The sequence below is a fragment of the Drosophila novamexicana genome, unplaced genomic scaffold (assembly GCF_003285875.2).
Source record: "Drosophila novamexicana strain 15010-1031.04,08,12 unplaced genomic scaffold, DnovRS2.1 tig00000564-arrow-pilon, whole genome shotgun sequence".
In the NCBI taxonomy this organism is placed as follows: Eukaryota; Metazoa; Arthropoda; class Insecta; order Diptera; family Drosophilidae; genus Drosophila; species Drosophila novamexicana.
The window spans coordinates 2347387-2368855 of NW_020824810.1; the positions used below are offsets into that span (position 1 = coordinate 2347387).

Here is a 21469-nt window from a genome sequence, read left to right on the forward strand (position 1 = left end):
TCATAGGGCGACTCAGGCAACGATTTGGGGCGTTTTTTGTTGTTGTTGTTGTTTGGCTTGTGCTGATGTCACACGCCCAACGCCCCCTGTGTTAGAGCAGACGCAGATCAGCGAAACCTTTTTTTTTGTTCTCTCCACAGAACATGCAAATTATCAACAATATTGGCTTTTAATTTTGTTATTGCGTATGATTTGCGCTTTTTGTTGTTATCGCCGTCTCGCCGCCTTTTGGGGGCGTTGACTGACATTGTCACGGTGTCTGCAGGCGGACGGTGGGCGGAGAGGGGAGCAGACGCCTTGTATTTAAATCAAGTTTTGTTATTGTCGCCGAGTCTGACTTTATCATCAGCGCTTCGTGGAGTTCAAAGGCCCAATTAACCAAATCCAAAAACAACAACAATTGCAAATGGGCGGCTGTTTTTTTTTTTTTCTTATTTTTTACTGCCTGCCGCCTGTTAAATGTCATAAACATTGTTATATTGTAAATGCATTTTTGTGTGCACATACATATCAAATGGCAGTCGCAGCCAGTTTTCCGTTTAGTCGTAGAAACGTGCTGGTATTTCTCGAGCGCAATCTTCAAATAAAACAACAACGAGAAAAAAATAACAATATTTTTTTTTTTTTGAAGCCTGGGTGCAGGCCACAACGTTTGCTGGCAGCGCAGTCGCGACGCAGGCAGCATAATTTACATACGTGACAATGCCAAAGCGCAGCTTAAGTCACGTTTTCGTTTCACGCTTGTTTTGATTGAGCGAATGCGCGTCTGCTTATCGCGGCGTTGTAATCACTGGCGCTGTTGACACCGTGAACACCCTGTGCCTGTTGCACTTGCTAAATTGGGGCTGCGCAGCGCTAATCTCGTACAAAATGTGATCTGGCTTTGGCCTGACTTTAGCGCTTATCAGCACGCTTTCGAACACTGAACGCCCACCACACACGCGCAACTGTCAATGTGTGTGTGTGTGTGTGTGTGCGAGTAATTCAATTATTTTGTATATTATTTTCAATGTGCAACAAACGCGACAATAAAATAACAACCCCAACAACAGCACAGATAAGTGTTGTCGTTGTTGTTGTTGTTGTTGTCGCTGTTGTTGGCGCTATGGCACCGACTGGCACGGGCACTGGCACAGCAATTATTCTGTATTCGCTTGGTCGCCGTTGAGATAGTGTGAGACTTCCGTTGAGCAGTGGCGGCTGCCCAGGGGCCGGGGCGACGGGGCAGAGTGGAAACGGAAAACAGCGAAAGTTTTGTTTTCAAAGGAAAACACTTAGAGACGGTTTTTTTCTATTTGCCATATGCAACACGATAAGCAGATCGTTCTCTTAATGGCATAATAAATTGCAGCAGTTGCAAAAAATAGAAAAACGTGTGACAAGGTCATTTAATTGATATTTGTATGACATTCAAAAACAATTTTTTGCGCGCTCAACAGCTTTAACACAGTGGCAGCACTGGCAGCAACAGTGTTATGTTATGTTTTTTCAGCAGCATGGCAACAGCTGTTGGTTGAGCACTTCGCTCAACAGCTGCTTAACAGTGGGAGCAGCGTGTGGAGTTATCGCTTTGCATGCCTAACATTTCGATAGGCAGTTGTGCGCATATCGCCCGACCACCGCGATTTGTTGACCGTCTTAAACATATTTATAATTGAAACATTTATATTTGATCGCCAATTTTCTTATTGCATTTAACGTGGTCGCGCAGCTGCATTAAATATAAGTACGTAACATATGCGCGCAACAAGCGAACGCGTGCAAATTAGTTTTGTTTACCTTTTTTCCCCGTGCTGCTGCTGTTCGATATCGAGAAATTCGCTGCCTGCAACATATGTACACACACGTATGTAAATAGCCATATGCATATGTGTGTACATACATACATATACGGGCACATATGTAGATGTTGTGTGTGCTGTTTGTGCGTTCGCGGAAAATGGCATTTAATAGCAGAGAACAGTTAAGTTAATGCGCAACGATGCAGATGCCGTCGCCTGCAGTTGCGCTGTCCACCAGGTGTTTATTTTAAGAGTGGCCCCCAAAACAAAACAACAACTAAAAACAAAAAAAAAACGAAAAACCACAACAATAACAACAAGGAAAAACGTTTGACGCGCGAGCTGTTCACATGGAAAGCGTTGCCCAAACAATTGGCTTTTCCCGCTCCCGCAGTCGTCGTAGCCGTTGCTGTTGTTGGTCATGAATCTGAATCTAAATCGAAATCTGCAGCAAAGTAAGTCAAACGACACACACACACACACACACATACACGCACGCACGCACTCGCACACGCACACGCATACATGTGCACGCACTGTGTACATAACATAATTATCGACAAGTTGCGCTGTTATCTGTCTGATAAGTGCGCTGCTTCGATTAGCATTGTCTTATTGGTTTTCCAATTAGATTTTTTACACTCTCATTCTTGTTTTGTTCTGTTTTTGCTTTGAGGCAACGGCACTTTTGCTCTTTGCGGTTTCTTTCGCATATGCTGCTCTCTCTCTCTCTCCCTCTCTCTCTCTCTCTTTTGGCATTATCTGCGCGCGTTCATCTTTGTTTGTTATCCCTGCAAAAATCCTATTTGTATATTTATTAAGTGCCTTGGCTTATTTATCTTGCGTTTCTTTTATTTTCGGACTGCTTTTGATTTATGTTTCTAATAAAATTTCAATAGACTTGCAATTTGTCGTTTTGCATAGCAGCCCCCCCCCCCCCCCCTCCCCTCTCGAATGACATGCGTTTGCCCAGCGCCCTTTTGTTGGGCTTCATGCCACGTGCGTTGGCCCGCACAGTGGTTGCAACGTGCCAAAAACGAAGTCAGTTGTAAAATGCATTTGTTTGTATAAATTTATATAGATTTTAAAACTCTTAAGCTTATTAGCTTAAGACTTTCTTTTGATATGTCTTCTATTATTTGTCGGTGTTCTATTTTTATAACCTGAGTCCATTAAAAATGGGTATAAGGGTATATTGTATTTGTGCGAAATCCAAATGTATGTAACAGGCGGAAGGAAGCATCTGCGAGCTCATTAAGTATATATATTCTTGATCAGCATCAATAGCCGAGTCGATCTAGCCATGTCCGTCTGTCTGTCTGTCTGTCCGTATCTCAAGGATCTCAGAACCTATAAGAGTTACAGACTTGAAATGAATAATGTATGTGCTCCTAGTGCCTGCGCAGATCGAGTTTGTTTCCGATAATCGATAACTTACTCCGTTTCCAAGCAATCGATAAAAATCGATATCGATATCCTGTTTTTTGGGCAATTTTGGTAAATAATAAGAACTAGAGTCACCAAACTTGACACATAGCTTCTGAAAAAGAATATATATATGCATTTGATGTTCAGGGTATCCCCTAATCGGGAGCTCTCGACTCGCACCTCTTACTTGTTATTTTGTTATTTTGCTTTGAAGTTGTTTAAGGTCTTGAATTGTTGACTGGACACTATTATTTTTTTTTGTATTTTAATTTATTATTAATATTATTTTATTGTTTTAATTAATTTTTTCCAACTCTGCTTTAAATATTTGCACACACATTTTTCATTGTCTCTTGCCACACTGTGCCGCCTCACACATCAAAAGCCGCGACGAACGCAAAAATATGCGAAACTTCAGCCAGCGTCTCCCCTCCCCCCTTTCCTGTGGAAGTGTTTTATGTGTTACGCGGACTTTGCCAGGACTTTTGTTGTTACTTAGCTTGCTTTTAGTTGTTGTTGTAGTTGTTGTGGCCTGTTAGGCCTAGGTCCTGCCTTTGGGTGTCCTGCGTCCTGTGTCCTGCCATACATTACAATGAAGTATGTGCGCTCGAATGAATGGTCGCTGCTCAGCACTGGCTCCTGTCCTGGGCGACTTCTACTGGCGACCTTTTCACTCACACACACAGACACACACACACACACACACACACGCACACATGCATACATATGTATATGCAAGCAAGTACAGTGAAAGCTCTCATAATGTGCGCAGCTGATCCTCGGCTATAACATTTTTAATTTTTCAAACTGTTTGCTTTCTTTGGCCTCCAAATCTTTTTCCAAAGCTGACAAAGAGTTTTTCGAATTGTTAGCTGTTCGCGCCGGGCAGGTTTTACTGTAGCATATATTCGCTTAACATGGTCACAGACGGCCAGCCGTGGCAGCGGCTAATTATGACCCGCACGTTTTCCAACCAAACAGCTGGCCGGTGGGCGGAGCGGGGGGGGGGGGGGGGGGGCAGGTTTGCTGCTGCCAGGCAAGACACAAAAGAGGGGGGGGTGGGCAAGTGGAAAGGGAGCGCGGTAAGGGGTAAGGGGTGGGGGGGGGGGGGGGCATACAAGTGTTTAGCTACATACGTTTAAATGTTTCCGGCGCTCACTTTTGTTTCGTGTCGCCTTCAGCCTTGGAGTCTATATTTGGCAACGCATGCAGCCTGACACTTTTAACCCAACCCTCCCCCTGCCCCATGACCCTTGACCCCTGCCCCCTGCTGCCTGCTGCCTGTCGTCGCTCTGTTTGTTTGTTGCACTTTTATTGCGTTCTCAGCTAAGTAGTCCTGTGTCTGTGTGTGTGTGTGTGTGAGCCATAAACATGTCGTCTTTCGCTTGATTTAGCGGCCCGTCCGCCTGCCCGTCCGCCATGGCTTGGTTGCACTGTAAGCCCTTTTGGCCATTGTTTTGGCCCACAATATGGCCGTCTAAGCCACTGACCGCGCCACGCCGCGTATACGTAACGCTCAGCTGATCTGCTGCTTGCCACACAATGTGGCAGCCGCGCCGCGCCGCTTGTCATATTTGTTGCGCCCCAAACGCTGTCAAATTTCTAGTTATCGAACTGACGACAATATAACCAGCTACCGCTTCCAGCTCCACGTTTGCCGAGGGCTGCCACTGAAATTGTAATTTATGCAAGTTCTATTTGTTTTTCACATATGAAAGGTGTCTGAAAGTCGCACTTAATAGCGAGAGATCGCCGGTTCAAACCCATTTACAACATATTTCCTCTAATCACATTTCTCAAAAACATTTGAGTTTGATATTATATTGATAATGTTATTTATGGAAGCTTTATTCTTTATTCATATATAAAAGGTGCCTGAAAGTCGGACTTACAAACGAGAGATCGCCGGTTCAAACCCATTTTCAATATATTTCTCTTAATAAAATTTCTCAAAAAGCGTTGATATTGTTATTTATGAAAGATTTTCGTTCATACATAAAAGGTGTCTAAAAGTCTTAATAAAGAGAAATCGCCGGTTCAACCCCCTTTCACAACATATTTCTTCTAATAACATTTCTCAGAAATAATTGATTTTGATATTGCTATTAGCCCTATTCTTTACTTATACATAAAAGGTGTCTACAAGTCGGACTTACAAACGAGAAATCGCCGGTTCAAACCCTTTTTCAACATATGTCTTTTAATAGCATTTCTCAAAAACAATTGATATTGTTATTTATGCATGCCAAACATTTGATTTTTGTATAAAAGGTGTCTGAAAGTCGGACTTCTAAGCGAAAAATCGCTGGTTCAAACCCCTTTTTCAACATATGTCTTTTAATAGCATTTCTCGAAAACAATTGATATTGTTATTTATGCATGCCAAACATTTGATTTTTATATAAAAGGTGTCTAAAAGTCGGACTTCTAAGCGAAAAATCGCTGGTTCAAACCCCTTTTCAACTTATGTCATAACAAAATTGCCCAGAAATAATAGAGAAATACTTCTACGAATCCCCAACCACAGAAATCAACTTCTCTTTATGGACTGAACTTTCGCCCATTTTCGAGCACCTTCACAATATTGAAAGCAACCCTCGCAGTCGGGTCATAAATCTGGCAGCTGTTTAGCTTGGCAAAAACTGTATCTGTCGCATCTTTTGCATCTGAACACAAAGCCGTGCGGCCCCTTTATTTCGATTTTTTGGGGCGTTTTGAGTTATGCGCAAGTTTGGCAGCAAACTCTTGATAATAACAAACTCTTTATGCTTTACACTGTTTTTTTTTTTATTTTTATTTTTGCAGCCCAAACAAAGAATGGCCTGAGCCGTGTTAGCCTGGTCAAATCGCAGAGCAGCGGCAAGCTGAGCCACAGCAATGAGGCCCCAAAAGCAACAACAACAACAACGAGAACAAACAGTTTGCGAGCTGCCAAACTTAAGATCGAGGCAATGCAACAGCAGCGCAACACGGGCAACACGGGCAACATTATCCTGCTGCGCGGCACACGCAACGAGAATGGCCAGATCATCATCCAGAACAAGCAGGACATACTCAGCCTGCTCAGCGAACAGCAACAGCAACAGCAGCAGCAGGATAAGGCAACTGCCTTGACGCTCAATCAGCTGCCCACAACAACAACTGTGGCACGCAAAACAATTGTCCAAACAACTCCCAACAACAACAACAACAACAACGGGAGCAGCAACAGCATCTCCATCGTGGCCAGCAGCGGCAAGGACTCGAACACGATCCTGCTGCAAACGCCCATCAATGCCAGCCAGCTGGAGAGCGTGCTCAAGGCGCAGGTCAACTCCAACAGCAGCAACAGCAACAGCAACAGCAACAACAACAACAGTAACAGCAACAACAACAACAACAATGCCACAAAGCTCATCGAACGTCCGTTCATGCTAAAACATGTAAGCAGCAATACTTTATAGATTCTTGTATGCCCTTTTTAGAGGGTATTATGATTCGGTCATGAAATGTTTAAAGCATAGAAAGAGAAATCTCCATACCCATAAAGTCTATCTATATATATCTATTCTGGATTAGCATCAACAGCCGAGCTGATAAAGTCGTGTCCGTCTGTCCTTCGCCCCTCCGTTCGTCCTTCTGTCTATGCACTATGATCCCCATATACCAGCCAAATGCTTTTAAGATCGTAACACTATATCATATATTTCTCATAGGAACGATCGGTCGAAAAGCAGTTTCTTGTATGACTAACCTTTTTTGAATATTTAAATATCTCGACCAAATTGATAAATTTCACTATGTCCCATTCATATATGCAAAATTTGATTAGTATTGGGCTGCCAAATCATAGAAAGTCTATATATAAAACTGTTTGCAAAGGTCAAATCGTAAGAGCTAGCTAGCTGAACTTTCACTTACCTTATTTGATGAAAAATCGAGAAAAACGTTTGTATGGAACTTGCTTGTTCACCATCCGATCGGTCTTCATTTCAGGGGCGTTTCATACTTATCAAAAAATGCATTCCTCCATGGTGCTAACGGGGTCATCGATTTGGTGGGCGTACATACGCACATGCATACATACATATATACAAACATATATGCATACATGCATGCATACATTCATATATACAAACATATATGCATGCATGCATACATATGAACATACATTCATATGAACATATAAACATATGTACATACATACATATATATGAGCATACAAATATACATATGTACATACATATACATACATATGTAAATACATACATATATAAATATATATGTACACTCGTAACTACACAAAAAAAAAACAACAAAAAACAACATATGAGCATACATACAAACATACATACAAACATACATACAAACATACATACATACATATATACATGCATACATATATACATGCATACATATATACATGCATACATATATACATGCATACATATATACATACATACATATATACATACATATGTAAATACATACACATATACATATATATGTACACACGTAGATACGCACAAACAAAAAAAAAACAAAAAAAAAAACCAAAAAAATACCAAAAAAAAAAACACTGCACTACTAGCTAAGCTAGTGTAAAACTGCAGAGTCTACTTGAAGTCTTGAGAATCGAGGAGGAGAGCACGTGGCAGAAATTCGTTTTAATTAAATTTGCAGCAAAGCGAAAAATCAGTTTGACCTGCGTTTGGTATAAGAAAACAAGCATGCATGAGTACATATATACATACATGCATGCATACACTCACACACACACGCCCACACACACACACATGCACACACACACTATGTATATAACTTTTATATGTCTTTTTTCAAAGTACTTGTATACTTACAAACAATAATACAAACATGCACACATATATATACATACATACATACGTGTGCATGCACATACATGTTATACATACATACAGACATGCACACACAAACACATTCGCATACATGCATACTTCTATGCCTGTACATCCAATTTCACATTATCCTACACAACATCAGACATAGACACAAAGATAAATACATAAATGCATACATACGTACATACATGCGTACATACAAACATGCATGCATACATGCATACACATGCAATAATATATAATACAAAATAATGCCTGTTAGTTGACAATAATTTGTTGATAAAACAGGAAAATTTGTTCTACTTCATGATTTTTGTTTTTTTTTAACTAATTTGAATATTTAGCCAATGTCATTTGGCATTTTTGCCTTTTCTTCTTCTTCTGCCTTTTGATAAATGATATATATATGTATATATATGTATATTCCTTAGCGGGACGATCTGTGTTCCCTTCGTCCAACTACAAAAGCTCGTGCAGTTTCTCACTTTCTGAACGCTTTTGTTCCTTTTTTCGTTTTAGGCCTCGCGCAGTTTGAGCTCGGAGAGCAATTGCGACAGCAAGTCGCCTTTTGTGCTGCAGACGCTGAAGCGCCTGGAGAAATCGCAGTCAATTCTGGTGATACGCAACTCGACGTCGACGGCGACGGCGACGGCGACGAGCGCAACGGCAGCGCCGCAGGTGAGCGGCAAAAGCAGCAGCAGCAGCAACAACAACAGCAACAATGGGCCGCAGCAGCAGACGCACGTGTTGAGCGTGTCGCGCAGCTCGAAGTCATCCAAGGCCGCGGTGGCTGCCTCGCTGCAGAAGCTGAAGGCGCCGGCGACAGCGGCAGCTGCTGGCACGACCATATTGAGACTGAGCAAGCAGGTGGCAACAACAACAACAACAGCAGCAACAACAACAGCAGCAACAACAACAACAGCAACAACAACAGCAGCAACAACAACGACAACAAATAAAGTGTCCATGCCGCAAACGAATGTGCCACTGGGGACAGGTAAGTCTGACTCGCACACAATGCCTGACAGTCGGGCTAAGGGGGGGCATGGGGCAGGTGAGCTATTTTTGCCTGCATTTTAGATGCGCCACATAAATCTGCAAGCTGTGTACAGAGATTGCACTCGGTTGTCTCGCGGCGCCTTGACGTACAATTTTGACAATTGGCCATTTTTGTTGCCTACTTTAAGGACGCGCACATGTCCTTGCTGTGCTGCCGGCGAGCGCGTCGCGTACGTGTCCAGCCTAACAATTATTCAATTAAATGCGAATAAACTTGGCCTCAGGCCGCCTTTTTTCTTGACTAGCCCCCTTCCGCCCGTCCCTTGGCTGCCCCACCACACCAATTGCTGTTGTCCAGCTGGGAACGCGAACGGCGGCTCATTGATTTTCACACTAGCCAGCATTTGTTAAGATACCCTGCAGGCACAAGATCACACAAAGGGGTATACACAATCATGCTGAAGGTCCTGGCATAAAGAAGAAATTCAAATGTCTTCTGTTTTTACTGGAGAGTTCGAGGCTCAAACTTTGTGCTTTACTGTATGCAGATATATAATATATAATATAAGAAAATAACATAGAAATTGAAAATTGAGTTTGAACCGGCGACTTTTTGCTTGCTGGTTCGACGTTCAGTCCCCATATATAAAGCTCCATAGGCTATACCAGTCTTTTTTAGGTAAACATAAATATTGAAATTGTAAATACTTTCTGGGTTTGAACCGGCCACTTTTTGCTTGTTAGTTCGACGTTCAGTTAATTCCCATGATATATAGTTCGTCTTCTCTATAGCTCCACTGGGTATCCCAGTCTTTTTTAGGTTAAAACGAATATTACAACTGGTAATAGTTTCTGGGTTTGAACCAGCGACTTTTTGTTTGTTAGTTCGACGCTCACTTGCCACATATGCAGCCTATCTATAGCTCGTCTTCTCTAAAGCTTTTTTAGTCTTTTTTAGGTAAAAACAAATAAAATAATTGCAAATAGTTTTTGGGTTTGAACCGGCAACTTTTTGTTTGCTAGTTCGACTTTTCGTCCCCTTTTTAATTGCATTTAATTAATAGCTTTAGTCTTTTCTAGGGTATCTTTGTCTCCATGCCACACTACTCTTGATGCTGTCTCTGGGGGGAAATGGCAATTGGCAGCTTCTCGTTTTGTGTTGCTTTTTGAGATGCTTGTTTCTAGTTCTTCTTCCTCTTCTTCTTCTTCTTCTTCTGGGTCCAGTGTTCATTAGCGAGCGTTGTTGCAGCTTCGTGAATGAATTCCGCCACCGAATGTTTCCTTTAACTGTAACCTGTAACGCGAGCAAATTAGTTCATTTGAGCGTGAAGCGCTCAAGAACATATTTGATTCAATTGATCCAATTGAATGTGTTTCAAGCTAAAAACTTTCCTAAGTGCTTTCCCTCACGGCTTTCCAGATAATGTTGAGCAGAGTTCACGAAAAGCCACAAAATGTGAAACGTTCGCCTGGCTCTTGACTGAGCAAAGTTTTATTTCAATAATTATTTTTTCTTCTTTATTAAAACTCCCTGAGATTTCGCCTGGTCTCTGAAAAAAAGTCTATATTATTGCTTAATCATAAAGTTTCTCGCAACAACAACTTCTCCAAGGTTCACTTTATTCTTGCTTAATGATTTCCCATCTTGACTTTGACTGTGTTTAATGAGCTTATCTACAGACTGGAATTTCCTCCATGTTCACATTATTCTAGCTTTCATGCAATGATCGTGAACTATGTCTGCACCCTTTACGGTCTTTATCCTGTCCTCCATGTTCACATTCGTCTGGCTTTTCTTTCACGTTTGGGCATTCAATTGTACTTTTGATCTGTGCTTTGATTATTTGATCTACATGGTCATGTACATGGACATGTTCCTTGCCCTGTCCTCCATGGTCACTTTATTACCACTCACTTGCTTAGGGCTGGAGTTTTGCTTGCGAGCTGAGCTTGGAGTTTGCATTCCTTTGATCTCACCTGCGATTGCTTTATCTACATGCTGTACAATCTTTGTCATGTTCATCATTTTGTTAATACTCATCTTTGGGTCCTCCATGGTAACTTTAGTCTAGAAGACTTTGCAGTTCTAAACCATGTTCACTTTAGCGTTTGTTTAGATGCTGTCAATGCATTTGTCTAGCATAGTTTCTATCCAAATGCTGTTGGGCTACTGTTGAAGGGTATGTAGGGGGAGGGGAGGAGAGTCGGGGGGGTCAATCCTTATGAAGTAGTGCTTAGTTCTAGCTCGGGTTTTGTAGATTGTCGCCCTTCGATTAGCCAAGTGGCAGCTGGCGTTAAAATAAGCTGCACGTTTACGTGGAACGCCTCGGGGCAGCAGCAGGAATTGCTGAGCTCTACACAAAATGCGCTCGTCTGGCTCTGACGCTGCCTCTGCCTCTTCCTCTTTTCCTTCTTGTTGTTGTAGCCCAAAATGTGCGACAATTCCAGCAAGAGTTATAGAGTTTCTCTCTCTGTCCGTCTGCCCGTCTGCTCGTCTGTCTCGAGGTGTTGATTATGGCACTCGATACAGAGCGAGGGCATCCTTTGTTTTTTGGCCATCTTCTTTTTTTTTTTGTTTTTTCATACTGCTGACAAGGGCTTTGTCGAGGAGGCAGCAGCTAAGTGATTTTTAAGCCAGATTTAAGTTATGGCCAAGACGATTGCCTTGTGGGCGTCGTCAAGTGGCCAAAAAGTGTCGAGCTGTCGCGGCATATTGCAAAAGCTCGAGTATTGCTGATGTTTCAATTGCTGTCGACATCAGACTGCCTGCCCTCAACACATATGCACAAGGCACACATACACTGACAGAAAATACAAGAACTTGAGTGAAGAAAATAATCTAGTCGCGATTTGCATTTAGTACTCGTTTCCAGAGACGAGCTCAACTGAGCAGAGCTCAAGTCGATGTTTAACATTTGCTGCAAACTTGCTCAGCATTTTTTCTCAGTGCATGGCGGTATCTATGCATATCACATGTGTGTGCCTGTGCCGAATGCAGACATCCGTGAGATACTTATCTGACTTGCAGTCAACAAATGCAAGCGCCTCACACACACACACACACACACACACACACACACACACACACACTGGCTGGCAGGCAGGCAGGTTTCCATTTTATTGATAAAACTTTGGCTAAAATTTTAAATATTTTAATTTAGTTGCAGCTTAGTTCAGGCCATATTGTTGCTGTTGTTTTTTTTTAGTTTGTTTTTGGCTTTATCATAGCCCTACCCGAAGCCCATTAGCTAAAAGCCGCCCAACCTTCATAAAAGCGCCAAAAATTCATAGCTCTGGCATTTCTATTTCTTTTGATGCCCCTTAACAAGAAGCGAGGGTATATCGAAGTGGGTTAACAGATAAATATGTTTGTTTGAGCTGCCAGGAAAAGTATTTCCTAGGTTGACTAGAAGAGTTCAAGCTAGAACAGATATATGCATATATAGCTAAATAATATATTATATTGTTTAGGACATAATCATATAATAATATATTCCAGTTTTGATATAAGTATATTATTAAAGATTTCTATTGGACTCACGCGTGTTTAGATCGCACTCAAAAGAGTTCGCCCTGCCCTATTGCAGGGTATTTCTCAGTCAGTCAGTTGGGCAGCCAGTTTTTTACTATTGCTTTTTTTTCTTTCTATATCTACTTTTTTTTGTTGAAGGTAAGCAAATTAAACAAATTACCAACAAACAGCGGGCACAGGCGCGCGCCCCCCACCGAAATGTATCTATGAGATACTTTTGCATGCATGCAAAAAAAATGACCAAACTTTTATTTTTGGCAGTTTTCTATTTTTGCCTTTTTTTTTCGTTGATTTTCTTCAAAAATCCTTTTGGCTTCTCGCTTCATTATCATTTTTCGAGCACATAATTGCCAAAAGAAACAACAACAACAAAATGGCCGAAAACTTTTGCGCTTTGTTTTTCGGCAAAAACAAAAAAAAATGGAAAAAAAAAACTTTTGCATTTCCGTTGTTGTTATGAAACTTGAGAGCGTGCGCGTCCAGTGTTGCAAAAGGCAACGAAAAAAAAGTGGAAGCGGGCAAACGAGTAGCTTCTTTTGCTTTGTAGTTCTTTTCTGTATACCCTGTGCACATTGCATGTGCTTGAGAAGGGTATATGGGTTTTGTGCTAATGAGTGTAACAGGCGGAACGAGGCGTAGTTTGTTGAAAGGCATCACTCGAGGAACTAGAAACTGTAAACTTGGTTGGAGAGCTGCCTTCAACAGGCAGCAGTAGCTAAACATGATTAGAAAGCGGAACTTGAGAGTTATATAGAGAGGTATATAGAGAGTATTCGCATATTACAACTAGTTCACTTTTTGGTAAACTTCCCTCAATGGAGAGGAAGGTAAGCCGGCATAAGTCGAGAGTTATTAGAGCTATATATTCCTGCTTTCAAACTTCTTCAACAGTCGGAAGAAGAAGATCTACATGTTTAGAGAGAAAATCAAGAACTATGTAAGTCCAAACTTAGTTACTTGTTTCTTATATAGAGGTAGCATATGCATATTACAACTATTTCAATTTATGAATAACTCCAAACAATTAGCCCCAAATTAAATTAATAAAAACTTATTTAGAGAGTTCGAATATTATTTATAAACATTTGGGCTTATGCCTTGAAATTCACAAAGCGATCGGACAACAAACACCGAAGTCAAGCGCGGATTAATTTCCTTTAATGAGGGCAAGAAGAAGCACACAAAAAGCGTGTGTGCATGTATGTGTGTGTTTGTTTTTGCAGTCAACTTAATTGTAATGGCAACTAGACGCTTTTAGTGCAGGGTATTTGCTAGTCGAGCACAATCGACTGAAGCACTGTATTTTTTCTTTGCTGCGAGTTAAATTGCTAAATATGATGGACCGGCGCCTGGCACCACTTTACACTCGCACACACACACACTCGCACACACACACACACTTGGCCGTGTGGGCGTCTAATTAGTTTTCACCTGTGCCTAATTGCCTCACTGCCACGCCCACAGCTCTATCTATTTGAATTGTGCTTCTTCATTTTTGTGTCGCAAGTTCTTTGCTTTAATTGGAATTGTTGCAACTTTTTGTTGCACACTTTTGAGTGTGACCGTATTTGCACGGCCCTGATTTGTTTTTTAACCCCGTCCCGCGCCCCCTAAAACTGGGCGCACATTTAGCAAATTTAGTCCAAACATGTAGGCGCACACACAAAGCGTTGCGACAGGCAAACAAATTAATGAATCCAACTATTTGCCTTTGCCTTTGCACATCACAGCTAGATATATAGACATTTTTTGCATGATCTTTCCTTTATTAGAGTATTCTAATTAGACACTTGCTCAACTTGGATCTGTAGAAAAAATCATTTGACAATTGTAGTTTGAACTTATTAGAAATACGCTGGGTCCGTTCAAAGCCGGGTAATACTCGTGTTTACCTGTAAAAACTACACCTTAATTGCAAATACCTGCGCTGATTAACTGCAAGCATATCGAAATGATGGCTAGATCCGGGATTGGGTGATTGATGGAAATCCTTGGGTTCTTCTAAGGTTTGTATGTATACGTACATATGTATTTCAATTGACTAAATACCCTGAAATCATTGAAAATGGCTAAAACGGGCATGATGTATTCGTGCTAATGTATGTAACAGGCGGAAGAAGGCATCTCCGATCCCATAAAGTATATACATGCATATATTCTCGATCATCATCAATCGAGTCGAGTTATGACTAAATACCACACAATAACACTTGCTCAAAATCAATATGCCCTGTCTTACTCACTTTCAATGCGTGCAGGGTGTAATTGCAGTTGTTTAGACATATGTACATGCAAACATATGTACATGCATACATATGCACATGCATACATATGCACATGCATACATGTGTATGTATTGTATGTATGTGTTGAGACTCAACGACAGTTAATGCTGCTGTGTGCACGTGTGTGCATCCACATGTGCTCAGAGCGCAAGCAAACGGCACTCTCTCTCTCTCTCGCTCTCGCTCTCTCGCTCTCTCTCAAGTTCACGCTCTCCGTGTGCACACGCGTTCTTCGTCAAAGTGAAGACTTTTGCAGATCAACAGCCGTCGCCTCTGTGCGCCTGGTATTTAGTGACGGCCTTTACCTTAAGACGAACGCTTGTCGGTGCCTACCCTCGTCACGATTAAAGAGTGTCGTCGTTGTTTTTGTGTAAATTAAAGAAACGAATTTATAGTTAATTTACAAATTTAAATATTTTAAATACACTACTATTCAATCACATACAGAAAAGCATGACTACAAATTTCGCTGTATATAATATACTAAATCAAGACTGTTCCTAGATAAATTACGCTTATTCGACTTCTGATCATTTCAATTGCCATCAAATATTCCGTTACCTTTTAATTCATCATTTCATCACTGAACAAATGAGTTAAATTGCGCCACTGGCAAAAAGGCTGGACTTATGAAAGATTATTATTAAAGCTCACGTAAGTTTGCTGTATACTTTTTTCCACTCATTCTATTCCAATAACAACAAGCGAAATGCGCAAGTAACATAGAGAGAATAGCAGGAGAGAACAGAAGAAATAACAGTTAGTTCACCAAGCGCACATTTGTACATACTTCATGCAGGCAGGCAAATAACTAGCCGTGCGACAGAGACAGCATGCTATCGTGCTGCACGTGTTGTGCGCTCGCTCTCCTCAATCAAAGTAGAAGGCATTTGCAGATCGCAGCAATCAACGGCTGGCGATTATGTGCGCCTGGTAGATAGAGCTGGCACTTTAGTCCTACAAATCTGGCGGCGTCATAATTAAAGCCGAAGTATATTCTTTAGATATTCTGGCACACTCAAGTAGTACAGTTTAGTTTATTATAAATAAATGCCGATCCTGGAGTTATATACCTTAGTATATATGTATATCTTCTACTCATGACCTTTGATTGTCACCAAAAATTTCATTACAAATAAGACAGAAGTGTGTCAATTGTGAATTTAAATTCTATAAACTCTCACGAGTCCAGAAACATATATCTTCCCAAAATCGGACTTTAATTAGCCGAGCTAATACCATTTTGTTAAAAAAAATGGCTACGTTTTGGCGGATTTAGTATTTTTCAGCCAAATCTTATATGTTAAATCAACGCTGTTCACGCATCACTATTTCGGAGCTTCTCAAAGCAAAGCAAGCGAGCGAGCGAGATTAGCGAATGTATATAACTGTATCAGGCAGAGCGAGATAGCAAGATCACTCAAGTCTAACCTGCTGGGAGCTGGCTTTGAGTCGAATTATGGGGAAGACAAAATAACTCAACTGCCGATTATGCTCGCCTTACATTTGGAGCTGACACTACGCTGTAGAGAAATACGAATACTGTATGCTTTCAGCTCCCCCCCACTCCTCTTCCTCTCCAAATTGCCTAGCAGCTACTCCACCTCAATGGTTCGCAGTTGACATTTATATCCTTGGTCATGCCATACCATTGATATAGTCCTGGTGAACCTAAAGGAACGAATTATAGTCGAGAAATATGTATGGTTTTTCTTTCAGCCACGCCCCCTTAATGGTTCTTAGTTGACTAACATATCCTTGGTTATACCATACCATTGATATAGTCCTTGGGAACCTAAAAATGCAGATCCCTGCGAAATTTGCATCGAAATGGTCCAAAAACATGCATGCTATTTCTTTCAGCAGACCCTCTACAGAGCTGCAGCAGCGGCTGCTGTTAAACAGCCGCGCTTACAGCACTCAATTAGCATGATCTGCTACTTAACATAACTCATTTAAAATTGAGTAACATTTTGCCCCTTTCGGGTATGCAATGAAATTTTTGTTCGGAAATTTTCGTCGACCTGCTGGGCATTTATGTTCGCCTGGTACTTCAGTCGGATTTTAGTGCAAAACTGGCGACCCAGCCGGCGGCGAGGGCGCCCCTTTCGGGTATGCAATGAAATTTTTCGGCAGCTTAAAAATTCTTTGGCGACCTCCTGGGCATTTCTGTTCGCCTTGTATTTTGGCTGATTTTTAGAAAAATCTCGACAGCCAGCCGCTGCCAACGGACGCCCCTTACGGGTATGCAATAGATTATTAAGGATCAGTAAAAAATATTTAAAATTTGTTTTTTAAATGTAATTCTTATCAAAAACTGCGAAAATTAAACCTTTTTGAGCATAAATAACATTTGTAGCTTATTTTTACATAAATTGGCTATATCTAGCGTGTAAAAAGTCAGATCCTGGAATGTATATCCTTGTAGGATTCGTGAATGTCCTTGGAATCGATTGCTGTTCCTTGAAATCATCAATCTGTAAAGATAAAATCACATTTTAATGAAAAAAATTAAAAATTATATTAGAGTATTTTGGGTTAGAAAAACAGCCATAACACGGCCATATCCTTGCAGATTTTCAAAGGACATGGTGCGTTAGGATCTTCAGGAGCAACCGCATCGATCTGCATCAAAACATTATGGGGTCATCTAAGAATCATGTACTTAGAAAATTTTCAGTCTCGGGGCGCCCGGAAATAAGCCGAAAATGGGTGAAAATCACAAAATCCTTAATATCTTGGAAACTACAAGGACGATCTTGATGCAATTTGGCCAGTTGGTAGTCCTAGTCAATACAATTTTTTTGACACATGATTCGCCAGGATACTCCAGGATATGGCCGAGTTAGAGCCTATTTTCTTTACCCAAAATTGTCCTTAAAACTTTTTTGTCTGAAGGACTTTCGTCCTTCGGGTGGTAATTTCTTAAATGGGAGGGTGGGGACTATCTGCTGGCCAAAGGACATCCCGATAGTCCTTCAAATGGCGAAGTTAGCCCGGATTTTTTCGGTTTTGGTCAATTTTGTGACCAAACCCCTAGGAAAAATTTTGGTGAAAATTTTTGTCGAAATATGGAAATCTTTGAATGCCAATCCATAGTCCTGCTCCTTACGATCTCAAAAAGGTATATCCTTCCGATATCCTTAAGGATTTGGCCGAGCTATGGCTAAAAACAAAATGTCCTTGGGAGAAAACTAGCCATATCTCTGAAACCACAAGGACGATTTTGATGACCTTTGGCCAGTTGATAGTCCTAGTTCCTACGGTTTGTTTGACATAACACTTGTAAGGATTCGCAAGGACACGGCCTATTTATAGCATATATTCAAATGCAAGGCAAATGTCCTTTTTTCTTGGCTATTTGAAGGACTTTCTTTTATCTATTTGTTGACTCTAAAGCGGGAGGATAAGGACTATCGGTGGACTAAAGGACATCTCGATAGTCCTTAAAATGGTCAAGTTATGACCGATTTTTGAATTAATGTCCTTTTTAAACAAATAGCTGAATTTCGGAAACTACGAGGACGATTTCAATGCCATTTGGATGGTTAATAGCCCTGATCTATACAGGATATTTAAAAAAGGACTTGTAAAGATCTGCAAGGATACGCGCAAGCTATGGCATATTTGCTCTACAGACAAAGGTGCTCTTTTCTGGACTGTTTAAAGGACTTTTGTCCATTTCTAAGCATATTCTAAATTGGGAGGATGTGGACTATTGGTTGACCAAAGGACATCGCGAAAGTCCTTAAAACGGTCAAGTTATGGCCAATTTAGAGATTAATGTCCTTTTAGGGGAAACTGCCATAGCTCGGCCAAATCCTTGTGGATTTTCAAATGGCTTGGTGCATTCGGATCGTAAGGACCAACTGCATCGATCTACATTCAAGAATCTAAGGATTATACTAATTATATGTCCCATATTGGAGAGCCTGGAAAAACTTATAATCGAAGTAGTTCGAAGCCCGTGTCCTCTTCTACGCCGGGAGCTGGCCATTGTCCGCAGTTGTAGCTCCAAAAGCATCCCAACAAGTTGGCAATTTTGTTATCCTCAAATCGCCTGAAAAATTAGGATAATGTAAAATGAACTGAAGGACTCTCAACTTATGATCTTACCTGGTAAAATAGCAGGCAGGCTGCAGTAGCTCAGAGCCCGTGGCCTCATTTACGCCGGGAGTTGGCCTTTGTTAGCGGCAAGAGGACGCGGGAAAGCAAACAGACGGCAACTAGTGGGATCACAGCCAAATAGGGCAAAGTTGTCTTCAAATCGCCTGAAATTGCAAGAGAATGTAAAATGAACTGAAAGATCTTTAATAAACGATCTTTTATTACCTTTTGTTTATAAAATGAGTTAAAGCTTGTTCACTTGCTGGGCATTGCTGTTCGCCCGGCACTTCAGCCAAATACTGGCGCCCCTTGCGGGTATGCAATGAATTTTGTTATTTGCACATGCTGCTGGCCTGGTATTTAAGTCAAATCTTCCACGCTAGCAGCCAGTGCAATCTTTGTGACTGTTTGCTCTTTCATTTTAAATGAAAAAGTTTCCATTAGGCAGTGCCAAAGTCCAAATGACTATAGCTTGGGAATTGGCAGCAAGATTTCGTAAAGATGCACGCTTCCGCAAAATTGTAAGTCTCATGAGTAAGTTGTTCTCTTCGTTTTACAAAAATTTTCCACATTTGCTGGTGAAATATTTAAAGAGCTCCCCCTTAGATATAAATATTTTCAAAATGCTCAATTATATTCGGACTACATACAGTTGGGTTAGGGCTTCCTGTAGTTAAAATGATAGAACGAACCGTTTAACGATAGCTTCAAGTTGTTTTTAATGAGAAGAGGGAAAACGAAGCGCAACGAGGTGCCGGGCTGCAATTGAAATATTATAATAATTTGTATTAATCATTTTTACTATAGACACGTTACCTTATGGGGACAGGTGTGATTTAAATTGGTGAAGGGTTCCAGATACTCGAAGGCGATTATCGCAATGATGTGGTAGGGTCTACGCAGAAACTTGCACACGCTTATCGTAAAGTTGTAGAGGATTGGACGCCAGCCATTGGCGTGCTTGAAGGAGGCAATTTGCACCTGATAAGTAAACAGCAGACATTGAGAATTAACCGCAGGTTAAATATTTACAAATCACTTACATTCGCAGAGTTGTTGAACGAGCCAAAGACCAAAGACTCAAAGCCCTAATATCGCACTCTGGTCAAAGCTGCTGCAAGACAGGCTCTTGAATTTGCCATCCACCTGTTAAGTGCAATTGTCTTGAGCAGTTGCTCTCTTTCTAGATTTGCCAGGCACTTACCATGCTTATTACTATGCTCAGCCACAACAGCCACAGACTCATCAATTTATTCACCTCCATTTCCGTCGATTTGTCTTGCATTCAGTTCAATTTAACTAAAATAAACAAACATTTACTTGCCATTAGATTTGTTATCTTGTTGTGAATGTTAATTATTAATTAATTAGTTGGATTAGTTAAAGGCTATTGACATGATTTTATATAAGCGTATGGATAATTATCCAACAAATCCAACGCAAGTCGAGTTTATAATCCTGCTTAAGCGAGTTTCATTAGGGGTTTCTGCTTCTTAAAGTAGTCTAATATATTTATATTTATATATTTCTCGGAGTTATTCTCTAATTAATGGAATATCGAAAGCCTTTCGATCAACTCTCAATAGATAGCTTGCATTTGGATTAGCTGAGAATTAGTTTGAATTGAGACTTTTTATGGCATCCATCAAATCTTGGGCATACTCTGGCAATAGACCACATGGATTTTATGGACAAATAACTTGCATTTAAACCAATTCTCAGCTAATATTTATATAATATATATTTATTAATTATGAAATGTGTGTTAAACTCTTGGCAGCTGCAGCAGCAGCAGCAGCAGCACAACATGTCGTATGTGCAATATGTGCGTGTCACATATTTGCGCGTTGGCGTCTCGTGCCTCACACGTGCAGCATTTGATTAAAAATTCCATTGGCCCGTATGGAGGCCAGCTTAGGCAGGTGTGCGACTCCTAACGGGGCACTCAGCACACCTTCCGCCATTATTTGGGCCCACTGTGCCACGTGCACCACATAGCTTTGCATTTGTTTTTATATGATTTTTGTGTTTATTTGGTTTGCTTTTTTTTTCTTTTGCATTGTTTTTGTACTTTTGGGGTAGGCGCCAGTTCGTTTAGGCGCACGGCGTGTCCTGTTGCAATGTGGCAGTGCGCAGGTCCTGGTTGGCTAGGTGCTGGTTCCTCTAACGCGGCCGGAACAACCCCTAACTGCTGTCACAGTTATTCTTGTGCAATAGAAATGTTACACTACGTCCGCCTGTGTGTGTGTGTGAGATAGTGGGTGTGTGTATGTGCGTGTGCGTGTGTGTGTGTGTGTAGGTGCTGTCGACCAACCCACACAGCGGCTGGGCATTGAGACGGAATTAGGCTAATTGTGGCAGGCGGACATAACGTATACGAACCGTTGCACACGCTGGCTGCCTGCCTAATGTTCCGACTTGGGACACCACTGTGCTTGCAGGCAAGCACTCACACACACACACACGCTCACTCACTCA

General features: G+C 41.2%; 2 protein-coding genes and 2 long non-coding RNA genes across 5 annotated transcripts in view; 2 read left to right on the forward strand and 2 right to left on the reverse strand.

Moving 5' to 3' along the window:
• Window positions 1-1916: 1916 nt before the first annotated feature.
• Window positions 1917-8879, forward strand: LOC115762340 (rho GTPase-activating protein gacU-like). Its single transcript, XM_030704506.1, has 4 exons — window positions 1917-2236; window positions 6015-6631; window positions 8588-8700; window positions 8873-8879. The coding sequence occupies exons 1-4, from the start codon at window positions 2203-2205 to the stop codon at window positions 8877-8879; spliced, it is 771 nt and encodes a 256-aa protein (XP_030560366.1). The 5' UTR covers window positions 1917-2202.
• Window positions 8880-9011: 132 nt separating this feature from the next.
• The window catches only part of LOC115762166, a 41369-nt gene continuing 28911 nt past the window's right edge, over window positions 9012-21469 (forward strand). Inside the window, exon 1 of the mRNA XM_030704283.1 lies at window positions 9012-9065. Within this exon, the coding sequence (XP_030560143.1) occupies window positions 9035-9065 (31 nt within the window). The 5' untranslated portion in view covers window positions 9012-9034. The remainder of the gene's footprint in view (window positions 9066-21469) is intronic.
• LOC115762168 lies at window positions 17219-19586 on the reverse strand. 2 transcript variants are annotated; one of them, XR_004017798.1, is made up of 4 exons: window positions 19217-19586; window positions 19001-19155; window positions 18791-18944; window positions 17219-17361 (listed from the first exon to the last, which is right to left on the reverse strand). It is a non-coding gene; the product is annotated as an uncharacterized LOC115762168 (long non-coding RNA). The 2 variants fall into 2 exon arrangements; XR_004017797.1 differs by having other exon boundaries at window positions 17219-18944.
• LOC115762167 overlaps window positions 19890-21469 on the reverse strand; it is a 114027-nt gene continuing 112447 nt past the window's right edge. Inside the window, exons 6-8 of the long non-coding RNA XR_004017796.1 lie at window positions 20196-20290; window positions 20035-20137; window positions 19890-19972 (exon numbers count right to left, since the gene is read on the reverse strand). This is a non-coding gene — a long non-coding RNA (uncharacterized LOC115762167). The remainder of the gene's footprint in view (window positions 19973-20034; window positions 20138-20195; window positions 20291-21469) is intronic.

Coding starts and splice junctions, on each gene's coding strand:
- LOC115762340 (XM_030704506.1), top strand. CDS start 2,203: ATGAATCTGAATCTAAATCGAAATCTGCAGCAAA. Junction 2,237..6,014: donor AAATCGAAATCTGCAGCAAA/GTAAGTCAAACG, acceptor TTATTTTTGCAG/CCCAAACAAAGAATGGCCTG. Junction 6,632..8,587: donor GTCCGTTCATGCTAAAACAT/GTAAGCAGCAAT, acceptor TTTTCGTTTTAG/GCCTCGCGCAGTTTGAGCTC.